This window comes from Aquarana catesbeiana, linkage group LG01 (assembly GCF_042186555.1).
Source record: "Aquarana catesbeiana isolate 2022-GZ linkage group LG01, ASM4218655v1, whole genome shotgun sequence".
Classification (NCBI taxonomy): domain Eukaryota; kingdom Metazoa; phylum Chordata; class Amphibia; order Anura; family Ranidae; genus Aquarana; species Aquarana catesbeiana.
Window position 1 is genome coordinate 88,956,832 of NC_133324.1, and position 12,912 is coordinate 88,969,743.

General features: G+C 42.1%; 1 protein-coding gene across 1 annotated transcript in view; it reads left to right on the forward strand.

Annotated features, from left to right (window-relative positions):
- LOC141132743 (oncostatin-M-specific receptor subunit beta-like) overlaps positions 1-9,001 on the forward strand; it is a 102,713-nt gene extending 93,712 nt beyond the window's left edge. Inside the window, exon 18 of the mRNA XM_073621521.1 lies at positions 4,638-9,001. Within this exon, the coding sequence (XP_073477622.1) occupies positions 4,638-5,153 (516 nt within the window). The 3' untranslated portion in view covers positions 5,154-9,001. The remainder of the gene's footprint in view (positions 1-4,637) is intronic.
- Positions 9,002-12,912: the final 3,911 nt, after the last annotated feature.

Consider the following 12,912-nt stretch of genomic DNA (forward strand, 5'->3'; position numbering starts at 1 on the left):
TAGAGAGCACATTCTCCTACTATGCGAATTGGATACGGGGAGACCCTCATCCAATTCACAATAATGTGAACCAAGCCTTATGCCCCATAAACACGGTCGGATTTTCCGACGGGAAATGTGTGATAGGAGCTTGTTGTCGGAAATTCCGACCGTGTGTGGGCTCCATCACACATTTTCCATCGGAATTTCCGACACACAAAGTTTGAGAGCTTGCTATAAAATTTTCCGACAACAAAATCCGTTGTCGGAAATTCCGATCGTGTGTACACAAATCCGACGCACAAAGTGCCACGCATGCTCAGAATAAATTAAGAGATGAAAGCTATTGGCTACTGCCCTGTTTATAGTCCCGACGTACGTGTTTTACGTCACCGCGTTCAGAATGATCAGATTTTCCGACAACTTTGTGTGACCGTGTGTATGCAAGACAAGTTTGAGCCAACATCCGTCGGAAAAAATCCATGGATTTTGCTGTCGGAATGTCCAATCAATGTCCGACCGTGTGTACAGCAGTTTGCACTTGTCTCAATTCAGAGGACTAATGCCGCGTACACACGAGCGGACTTTACGGCAGACTTTGCCCGGCGGACTTTTCGACGGACTTTCTGAATGAACGGACTTGCCTACACACAATCCACCAAAGTCCGTCGAATTCGTACGTGATGACGTACGACCGGACTAAAACAAGGAAGTTTATAGCCAGTAGCCAATAGCTGCCCTAGCGTGCCTTTTTGTCTGTCGAACTAGCATACAGACAAGCGGACTTTTCGACCGGACTCCAGTTCGATGGATAGATTTAAAATATGTTTCAAATTTAAGTCCGTCCAACTTTTGAGAAAACAAAGTCCGCTGGAGCCCACACATGATCGAATTGTCCGATGAAATCCTGTCCGCCGGGCAAAGTCTGCTGTAAAGTCCGCTCGTGTGTACGCGGCATAAGTGTCATTTCTGTCTGCTGTTTCATTCCTCCGCTATCAGTATGAATAAGTGCAGCATCGCTGTGTGAAACACGTCTACCTGTACCTGTTTGCCTGTTCTGTGGTTTTATTCATGTTACAATAAAGAGATTCATCACTGCAAGCCATCCATTCGTTTGAATCACTTCTGACAAGTCTTCCGGACACCAACAGAAAAATGGTGACGGGAGGAACCTCCAGCTGATTGACAGCCTCAGCTCTGTTCCTGTGAGCTGTGTGGAGGGGGTGTGTCATTTCCCTCCAATCAGCTCTCAGAGCTCTCCTCACTGAGCTCTGCAGAGTGTAATTTCAGCTCCTCGCCCCCTTTTTCTGAAAGCTCAGACAAGCTTTATAAAGTCTGAACTTTTGGTCAGCTGTATAGATGAGAAGACTACAGATAAACAGGTACAACACTTATGTAGGAGGATTTCTTTCATCTCTGTGTATCACCTGAGACCAGTCACTTCACTGGGTAGATGTAAGGGTTTACAGCCACTTTAATTCAATAATTTCAGTTGAAAGGTTCTTGAATCAAGCCAGACACACAGATCTGATGATCTGCACACAATCAAAATGACTAAAAAAACAAAACAACAATTGTAGCAGTATATGGTGTGGTTTGTTTTTCAATCAATTTTCAGATAGTAATCACTAAATGTAAAATATGAAACTTGATCGTGTAATTTTCAGTACAAATGATGATTTAATGATAGTTAGGTTCACACTAGCCTAGACGGTAAAACACAGCGTTTTACCATGCAGGCTAGTGGTTGTGTCGGCTCAAACAGAGAGCAGAGAGATGAAGGTTTCAGCACATTGCACTGCTTGTTTTTTTTAAAACTTTATTTGTGTCACAATTCAATGCACAGTGACATGGTACTGCTATGCAGTGCAGAAAATGCAGATATTCTACATTTTTCTGCTTTGCAACACACAGCACATCACACCAAACTTGAGGTAATCTGCGTTTTACAGTGTGGAAAACACAGGTCGCCACACATAGCAGGAACAAGCTCTTAGGGCTCATTCACACTATGCATAGACCTGCGTTTTTCCAGTGCAGATCTCTGCAAGAGCGAATAGACAATAATTACTATTTGCTGTGTTCACATCACAACGCTTGTGTCGTGTAAAATGCACAGGGCACCAGCATTGTGGTGTGAACAGTTGTTTTCTTTGTACCCTTTCCAAGACCTGCGTTTGACAAGTGCAGAAAAAGGCAGATCTCCAGTACATGGTGTGAGGGAACCCTAAAAAAAAAAGGATTAAAACAAATAAAATGAGCTGTTCATTTTGGATCCTTTGCAATTACCCAAAAGCAATCAAAAACCATTTAACATCAACCAGTCATAGCCATATTGCTTTGTGTGGCAAACATTAGATTAGTCTTTGGGACCAATGCTGCATCCACCTAAGTATGATTCTAAAAATTTAAAAAAATCCCATATTTCTCTTTTAATGTCAATGGCCAGTTCTAACACCGGACTTGGCTGCTGTACAGATGGATCACATGCAGTAAAATATTTTCCCCTTTTTCTTGGAGAAAATAATAAATCACTATTGTCCAACATTTGGACAGATTGCTTCCTTCGAAGAGAAAACACCCTAACCCTGAACCCCCAGGGTGCAAGACCCCTGACAGCGACAGAGTACTCTTGGTCCACCCAGCCAAGATAAGGTGGGCCCCATTCTTTGGGGAACAAAGCAGACACCAAGAGCAGGGGAGAACCTGACCAAAAGGCTCCATGCCCCCCCCCCCCCCCAATACTTTCAGGGTAAGTCCAAAGACCTTCCTCCTACTAAGTCAAGTCAATATAGTTCTATATTCTTGTGCAAGGTGCAAAAAATAAATAAGTGCTTTGGTGCCAAAATGCATATCACTCCACAGCATGAGTGCAAGCAGTCTTTGATCCTGCTTTGCAATTCTCAATCGGGTAGTGTATTGCCAACAACTTCCAACAAGTAGTGAAAAATCTTCAGTTCTGGATTGATGGTATCCATTGCCATCTTATTCTTTAATTTGGCTAATGCATTGATGCAGCTCACACATACACAGTTTCATGCTGTGTAATAATACTATAATAATAATACTACTATAATACATCTTTTCCCCTTTCTCTATAGACACGGAAAAGAACCTGTTTGTACAAAATTTCCAAAAATACTAGTAATCATACAGCTGGAAATGTAAAATGTAAAGTGCAGCGCTAAAAATTTTGCGATTCAAGGAGGATACAAAAGTGTATATAACATGTGATAACAAAGTGCAAATGTGCAACACCAACTGTAACTAATGTATAATAATAATATCATGTGTGACCAACACAATACATAAACACACAGATGATGCTGTAAAGTGCAATAGCATATAAAGTGCCAAAAATAAACAGTGCAGATGTGAAGAGTTTTAAAAATGGCTAGAATTCAATGAAGAAGATCACATGCGAAAATCTGGAACATGGATGGATCAAATGCTTGACGCTTGGTACCCATCACCACAGTGAGATAAAAGGCTTACCAGAAAGCCTGCGACCACCCTTGCAAAGTGTGTGTGTGTGTGTGTGTGGGGGGGGGGGGGTCACAAAGCATGTCCTAAGCATCTCCCACCAGAAGCCTCCACAAACACCGGGCAATGATCAGATCAGATATCCTTAATATCAGGAAATGCAGATATGCACTATTCGAGTTCTCATGTCTTTGCATATCTGCATTTCCTGATATTGAGGATATCTGATTATCGCCCGGTGTTTGTGAAGGCTTCGGGTGGGAGGCGCTTAGGACATCCTTTTAGTGGATCCTTGATCCAACAAGCGATCTTCATTGAATTCCAGCCATTTATGAACTCTTCACATCTGCACTGTTTATTTTTGGCACTTTATATGTAATTGCACTTTATAGCATAATGTGTGTGTTTTATGCATTGTGTTGGTCACACATGATAATATTGTACATTAGTTACAGTTACCGTTTTGTACATTTGCACTTTATTGTTATCACATGTTATATATACACTTTTGTATCATCTTGAATTGCATAGTTTTTAGCGCTGCACTTTACTTTTTACTTTATTGTCCAATATCTGGGTTATAGTGTTCAGCTGCTGTTTTGTTTATGTTTTCACTAAGCGCTGATATAATTTTACACTTATACAGTGGGAAATACATGGAACCATAGCGCTTGAGTCAGTTGTATTGCTTGCAAGTATCTCCCCATATATAGGTAGCCCAAGAGGCTTTTATGAGTGGTCTGCTAAAAACAGAGGAGTTGATTTACTGAAACTGGAGTGTGCAAAATCTGGGACAGGTTTGCATGGCAGCCAGATTCTAACTTCAGCTTGTTCAATTAAGCGATGACAAAAATAATTTGGATGCCGATTGGTTAATATGCAGAGCTGCACCAGATTTGGCACTTTCAGAGTCTGGATTACCAATTTTGGCATCCAAAATAGCACTTATTATGATCATTTAATTTTTATATAGGACATTTTCTTGATGTAGTGATCTTAACATGGTTAATAATATTGTGACTATGTGTAAATATGATTCTATGGGATGGCTGTTTCTACTAATGACTTACAGGGAAAAGCCATCTCTTTGATCCCTACCATCTGTAGGCATAGGTGTACATCTACTAATGGTAAATCTAGCAAGGTTCTAAGATGCATTTTTTGTTTGTTAACAGGGACCAACATGTATTCGTGTCCTACCAGATGTTAGTGTACCTCAGAAGGTGGAACGTGTTTATGTCCTGGAAAAGACAGACGTTGGTCATGATCTGAAAGAGAACAGTGACCAGCAAAAAGAAGTGATGTATTCCACCATCCAGAGACCTGCTAATACCACCACTGCAGAAGCCTCTGGTGACATGTACATTGATGAAAGCATTGGAAATGAAAGCCCTCTTAATCAAGCAAAAGAAGAGCTTCTATACAAACCACAGTCACAGTCACCCACCTACCTAGAGTTCTTCAATGAGAACTACACTGGGACTGCAGATGACTCGTATGAGGAGCGCCTTGGATATAGACCTCAGATGGGATCCCTTCAGTTATATCAATCTTCTTGTGAGGATCCAAGTGGTGATCACTCACAGGATACAGTCTTGGAGTCCGGACATAGTTTAAGTCTTTCTGCCATTGAAAACGAGCCAGTGAGTCCAACATCAATAAACTCTACTTCATTCATACTCAAAGATTGATGGAATCCTCCATACTTTGCAGCAGGCACAGTTATATCTGTGCAGCTAAAAGAACTCTGTGGGAGTGGACATTCAGTACAGATACTGATCAAAATGAATTGTTGGCATTAAGGAAACATCTTCTACCAGGTATTCTTCATGCACTGTTAGAAGTAATGTAAAAAAAATGTGAGCTCTCTTTACTGTAAGGAAAAAGAAAAGACTTGACTTGCACTATTGATGAAAAGACTTATACTAAGTGCTCTGACATACTGTTACTACCTACTTGTGTGCTCTGGTATTTTTTTACTGCCCTTACAGCAATTTTGTGAACCCAACCCGAGAAGGAGCATTAGCAGCACAACATACCACACTGCTGTACAGTGATATGAAAGAAGTGTCACTTTGTGAACTTCACACAAAAAATAGGGTATGATGATTGATGTAAAGTGTGCACCACACCGCTCCCTACAGCTGGAACGGAGAGCTGCCTTCATACTAAACCACTGCGGTTTAAAGTGTGGACAATGTGAACTGGCCCTAATACAGGAGGTTTATTACTGGCAAGATCGCCAGGTGAAAACAGAGGGAAAACAAGCCTTAAAAAAAAGAAAACAAATGCAGCCACCACCGCTAATAATTGGTAAGCTGCAATATAGTACATTTTTGGTTTAATTTCGCTTTACTGTCTCCTGAGAATTACGGAAGTTCCTTTCAAATATCCTTGATGTGTTTCATGCCAGATAATGGCCCCTCATTAGCTCCAACATGTCATTTATTTTTTTTTCTATAAAAAAGACCGTGGAGGAAATAAAAAAAAATGTATAATTTAACTTTATCTTTGCCGTTGATTGTACACATAGATGTGGCCTCAATGAAGTAGGTCATCTTCCATGGGGTCGCATATATACATGCATACATATTTTTGTGCTGGTAGTGCGCCTCCAGCACAAAAATCAGGCTCTCACCAAGAGCCCCAGGTCCTGTACTAATGATAGGCAACCAGGAGACCTGGTTTTCAATCACCTGATTGCTGTGATAGCCTCTGATTGGCCATCACAGTGATCAGCCACAACACAGTCTGTCCCTGTGTGTTTTCTCCTCTGAACGGAGAGAAAGATACATTATATATCTTTTTCTCCATGCTAGAGGAGAAATATGTGAACAAACAAAAGAGTGTGTGTAAACAAAAAAATTAAATAAAAAAAATAAGGAAAAAATAGCAGCTAGATCAGGGTGTGATCTAGGTCAGTGTCAAGGTCGAGGATCAGTGTATTTTAGCTTAGATTCAGAAAATTGTTTTTAAAAATAGTATCAGTTTTAGGCAAAATAAAAAAAGCAAAATGCACACCATTGTTTCTGGACCCTAATACAGGTATATACACATATGTGGTATCGCTGTGATCGGCAGGAGAAGAATTTTTTTTTACTTGTTCTTTGGTGGTAGGTTATGGTAATAGTAAGAAATATAAGGCTAAAAAACAAAAACAAAAAAAAAACCAAACTTTTCTTTGTACTATTTTGGGCCAGTTGTCCTTTGATTAAAAAAAAAATTGTAGATATCCATTACCATTTACCACCAAATGAAAGCGTAATTTGTCCTAAAAAAAGGTATAATGCACTAAAACTAAGTAGTATAACAGATGTCAAAGTGGCAAAATTGTGTTCAGGCATTAGGATTTGTTTTACCCACAGTCATGAAGGGTTTAAAGTAAATGTCAACAAATGAAAAAATACACAAAAAAAGGGAAAAAAAAAAATCAAAAACACTAAAATTAACCGCACTAAATAACACCTCAACACCCCCCCCCAAAAAAAAAACCCCCACACCCCCTAAATAAAAATGAGCAATTTTCAGGTCGTGGAAAGGGTGGTTATATTGGACGCTCTTAATGAGTGCCTTTGACAGGTCCCTTAGCTTTATTAACCCCCACAGCACCAGAATATTACGGCTGTGGCGGATGGGGGTTGCGTGGAGGGGCAGAGGATTTAAACTATGACAGGTGGAACCAGCACAAGGGAAACTTTGTAACAAATGTAAGCTCCGTCGCTTGTGCTGTTTTTTCTTTTAAGTTTTACCTAAACTTAGGCTTTAAAAAAACTTACACAGAGTAATACGAAGGCTATCATTCTGACCTCTTTCTGCAAAATTTTAGTTTTCAGGCTGCTTCTGAAATGTATACTTTCCAAGTCACTGACACGCATTAAAAGCACAAAATCACAAGGGTTGAATTACTAAAGTTACAAAAAAACAAAAAAACTGCTCGCTTTGCAGGGGAATTTTCCCTTAGCTTAGTGAATGAAGTGAAGCTTTGCGGAGTTTCATCATCCAATGTGCAAGCAAACATTTATTTTTTTCTCCTTGCTTGTGATTGGGTATTCTTCCAAATCCACTAAGCCAGGGCTCAAAATTTCAAGTCCTGAGCTACTAACCAGGCCTCAAGGGTTACTCGCCACCAGTTGCCCCACCCAACTCCACCCCACAACACGCCCCGCCCCTAAACACGCCCTCATAAATCTCATTAAATGACACTTAAATGTTTTATGTATAATTATGGTATAAAAATAAATATTAACAACAACAACTTTATCCGTGCCCACCAATGAAAGCTGCCTGTGCCCACTATCTAGCCTGTGTCCACCATGCAGCCTGTGCCCATCATCCAGCCTGTGCCCACCATGCAGCCTGTGCCCACCATCCAGCCTACCTGTGCAGGGGAGGAGAGAAACAGTAGAGTGGCCCCGATGTTCAGAGCGCAGCGCAGGGAACACAGCAATAACAGCTTTCATTTCAATTTCCTGCCGGTCAACATCATATACAGCCCCACCCCCTGGCTGGGGAACTTTGATTGACAGATCACCCGTCCCGGGATGGGACGGGTGATCTGTCTATCAAAATCCCAGGACCAGGAGGAGGGGCTGTATCTGACAGCGAGCGACGGGGAACACAGCAATGTGAAATGAAAGCCAATATCGCTGTGTTCCCTGCGCTGCGCTCTGAACATCCGGGCTGCTCTCTCTCCCATCCGTGATCACTAGGAGAAGGACTCCCTTTCCACACAGGCTGCCGGCGGTGCTCGCCCCCCCCCCCCGCTCCAGGCAGCCCTTCCTCGCCAGCCCTCAAAATGCACTCGCAAAATGCGAGCAGGCGAGTGCAATTTTTGAAGGCTGCACTAAGCTAAAAAAAATTCCCTCGCAAAGGGAACAGCCTATTTGCCTTTAGTAAATCAACCCCATAACTTAAAGTCAAAGCTCCTGATCTGCATTCCTGTTCCAGATCACAGACTCTAAAGTACTAAAGCAGAATTGATTTCTGCGATGTGGTGTCCTGGAGCACCCCACAAGCTGACATCTTTGGGCAGCTGACTCTTGGGTATTGATCACCGGCCGCTGTCATTGGATGGGCAGAGATGATGTCACTCCTGTACATGTGTGGGAGTTCAGTCAATTCAGCATTGCCGAATTGGTACATTGAGCTGTGTGTGTGCAGCTCACTGTACAGGGGCAGACAGGCAGGTAAGTAGCAAATGCAGAAGAGACTTAATATGTCTCGTCTGCATTAAAACTCATGCTTGTTTGTCCAGGTTTTGTTTTCATGAAGTTCCACCTTAACATGATAGCAAGGAACTAGTATTTAAAAAAAAAAAAAGGAGGTGAGCAAAAGGCAGCTTCTATTATTCTCAATACAGATTTCCTGTAAAATCACAGATTTTCTTATTTTTGAATCCCAAACAAAAAGCTGGGATATATACACTGTTCATATGTATTATTTCAAACATTTCATGCAATTGTATGGTTTTATTTTTGTACTTAAACTATATCAAATATTGTTACATTTTGCAATAAATGACTGATTTGCCAAGAAAGTACTTCTGCTGTTACTTTATCTGTAAGAAGAATTATGCTTTTAAATAACAATTTTTCTCATCTACAGTACAGTGCCTTGAAAAAGTATTCATAGCCCTTGAAATTTTCCACATTTTGTTATGTTACAACCAAAGCACCCCACCGGGAAAGCTTTAGGTAATGTAGCAAGACCTAAGCCCTGGGTTCCCGGGGTCCATCCCTACAAAGAGAGGCGTTATAGACAAAATCTCCTGCTTCGGATACGAGGCCCCAGCTACCATCCACTTAGGCCTCAGTGGCCCTTTGGATGGATCTGGTCTATGGAGGCTATTTAAATCCAGCATGGATCCCTCTTGGAGCTCCTCTTCACTTGTGACCAACACCTTAGACACTGGCGAAAAAACTGATGTGCTCCTGGAAGGAGGAGGGGTTATATAGGGAGTGAACTTCCTGGATTGGGTATACCAGTGTCCATTACCTGAAGGTGGCCTATAACCCATTAAGTAATTACCGTATTTATCGGCGTATAACACGCACCTTTTTCCCCTTAAAATCAGGGGAAAATCGTGGGTGCGAGTTATACGCCGATCCCCTGCGATCCTGAGCTGTCAGATCTAAAAAAAATCGCCATCCGCGATTTGAAAATGGCGCCGCCGGCGCCGAAATACACAGTGCCTGTCCTCGGCTCTTCTCAGCCACTTTTGGCTTTACTCGAGCGCCGCCCAAACCTAGCCGAGTGTACTCGGCTAGGTTTGGATAGCTCCGCTCACAGTCACGCCCATCCCGAGTGGAGCCGAAAGTGAACGAGAGCCGCCGAGAAGAGCCGAGGACCGGCTCTGTGTATTTCGGCACCGGCGGCGCCATTTTCAAAACGCGGTCAGCGATTTTGAAGCTCAGCGAGCGGCAAGGCTGCACTGGGGCAAGGCTGCAATGGACACTGGGGAAGGCTGCACTGACAAGGCTGCACTGACATGGCTGCACTGGCAAGGCTGCACTGGGGCAAGGCTGCACTGAGAAGGCTGCAATGATGGGCATTTAAATGTAAGTTTTTTTCCCTTCAACTTCCCTCCTAAAAGTTTTTTTTCCCTTAAAATTCCCTCCTAAATTGGGGTGCGTGTTATACGCCGATAAATACGGGTACTTAAGAGTCTGTGTCCCATGATGTACAATAAAAAAAAACATTTTTCCGCTACTATCCCTGCTTGCTAGGGCTACATGAAATTCTAATCCTTGGTCTGTCCCTAAAGATGCCCACAGTGACTTGGCCACCTTACCTAGCACCTGCTTCCAAACTGTTGGTTAGGGAGTACTTGAGGTTTTGACTCATAACTACAGCCATGTTGACTCTCCACCTTGCAGTTCACGTCTGATTAGAAGGCCTAGACCTGCTGTACTGCTCCAATAGATACCTAAAAACTTACATTCTAACAACTGCTCCAATGTGGTCTGCAGCATGCTTGGCCATTTGACCAACACTGGCAGCCTTGAAATTTGCTAGACTCTATGGCAACATTGAAGTCTTCCCTGGCTTCATTGGGCATGGCAGTCTCCTCTCCTTTATTCAGGGAGAATTTCACTGCAGTGATGCAGGATTTTATGGGCCAAAAAACACTGATGCTTGCCTACTCTGACAACTCCTGAGCTTTCCCATGCATATTCTCGATTTGATCCACCGGCAACCACTAAGCCATCACAAGACTTTTCAGCATTTGCCCCACAGCACCATCAATGTCAGTCTTTAATCTAGTGATTTTGTTACAGAGGCCATTGGCTTCCCATTCTTTAAGACCTTTTGGCAGGGTGTCTGTGATGTGGTCTCCCCTATTTGCTTCCCTGTGATGCTGTGGGGTCTGAATTTGGTTCTCTAGGTGCTTCTCCATTACAGATTTTTGAACCTGTCAGGTATTTTCCCTTTCGACCCTAATTCAAAACATTGTATATCTTGTTGCCATCACTTCTGCAAGGTGAGATCTTGAGTTGGCAGCTTAATCCTGTAAAGAACCCTTTCTGGTCTTGCACAAGGACAAGGTGGTGTTGAGGCCTAGAACTTCCTTCCCATCCAAGGTAGATTCAACCTTTCACCTCAACATCAGAAGATCTCCTTCCATTGCCTGAATGTAGTTAGTGCTGTGAGGTAATTTCACTGATTAGCTAAGAAAGGCTGACTGACTCTGTTATTTCCATATCATCCCTATAATGGTGGACCAGCTGCTTGTTTCCTCATTTCCCTGTGGCTCAGACAGACCAGTTTTAAAACATATGGTCTTAAGAATCAGGTGCCACCCTTTCCTGTCAAGGCACACACCACAAGATTGGTAAGTAACCCTTCATGGGCTTTTTTTTTTTTTGCAGCAGGCTATTGTTTCTCAGATTTACAAGGCAGATTTAGGCTGGATTCACACCTATGCAGTTTTAGTGCTTTTTGCATTTTTAAGATTTGCACTACAGTCCATTTAACATGGTTTCCTATGGGTCACGTTCTGTAGTGCAATTCTGCAAAAAGCACTAAAAAGGCATAGGTGTGAATCCAGCCTAAGGCCCCATTCACACTAGCGCGTTTTTTGATGCATTTTGCATTTTGCAGAAATGCACGGGAATTTTTTAACATGGGTTCCTATGGAACATGTTCACATCAATGCTTTTTTGTATCTCTGCGTTTTTGGAAAGGGTCGGGGACTTTTTTTCATGCAAAAAGCAGCGTTTTGCATGTAATGGTTTTCAATGGACAAGCATCAAAAACGCAAGTGCAGCGTTTTTGCAGCGTTTTTGATGCGTTTTTGGTGCGTTTTTGCCGTTTTTTTGTTTGTTTTTTTTTTGTAATTTTTTTTTAAGACTGTAAAAAAAATGAAAAAAAAAAAAAAACGCAAAACGCAAATCGCGGCAAAAACGCGGCTCAAAAACGCGGCAAGCATGAAAAAAAAACCTCCAAAAACGCTCAAAAGCAACATGCATAGGTGTGAATCGAGCCTTACACCTGATCTTCTGTTCTCTAAATGTTGTCAGGTGGATGTTAAGGCCCTATCTGATGGCAGTCTTGAGCACAAGGTCCATCAGGCAGCCCTTTGAACTGTAGGCAGTTTTCCAGTGGTTTTGTGTATTCCTTTTAGTATTTTGTTTGGACTACTTCTGGACATTCAAACAGTGTATAACTTCCTGTGTCCCTCAATGGACAAGAAAGGAAATAGGATTTTTTGTACCCACCATAAAATCCCTTTCTTGGAATTCACTGAGGGACACAGATCCCACCTCTCTGTTTTTATGATCATGCTTTTAGTATTGCTTTGCTACAAAACTGAGGCATGCTCAGAGATGGCAGGGTTATCCTGGGCCAGCCTACAATTCTTTGCCAGCGTCCATTCCTACTGTAGAAGGCTATATAACCTAAGAGTATAATCTCATTGGAAAGAAAATGAACGGTCACTTTTAAAAGGGAACTCTGGGCAAAAACCTTTTTTACGTGTTCTTGTTGCTGATCTCCTACCTTCACCAAATATGCCATTCATCTTCTTGCTACTTCAGTAGTTCCTCTGTAATAGCCTGACGATGTTTTAAATAAAACCGTTAGTTCCTGTCTCCATCAGTGTAGCCTCACAATTGCAGCCTCATCAGTGGAGGCTCACCAGTGCATGCCCATCAGTGAAGGCTCAAAAGTGCAATCTCATCAATGGAGGCTCACCAGTGCAGCCTCACGTTTGCAGGCTCACCAGCTATTACAGCAGAATACCGTAACTATAATATATAATTATGGGCCTGTCTCTGTAGTCCCGTAGTAATTAAATAAAGTATGTAAAGACAATTAGTTTATCTGCTGTTCTGGTTGGAGGGGGAAGAGATCACACATGAAGATTGTAGCTAGTAATAGAAAACCTAGAGGAGGGAGAATTCAAACCTTAATGAAAGTAGACTACATAGAATGAATTAAACATTGTGCATA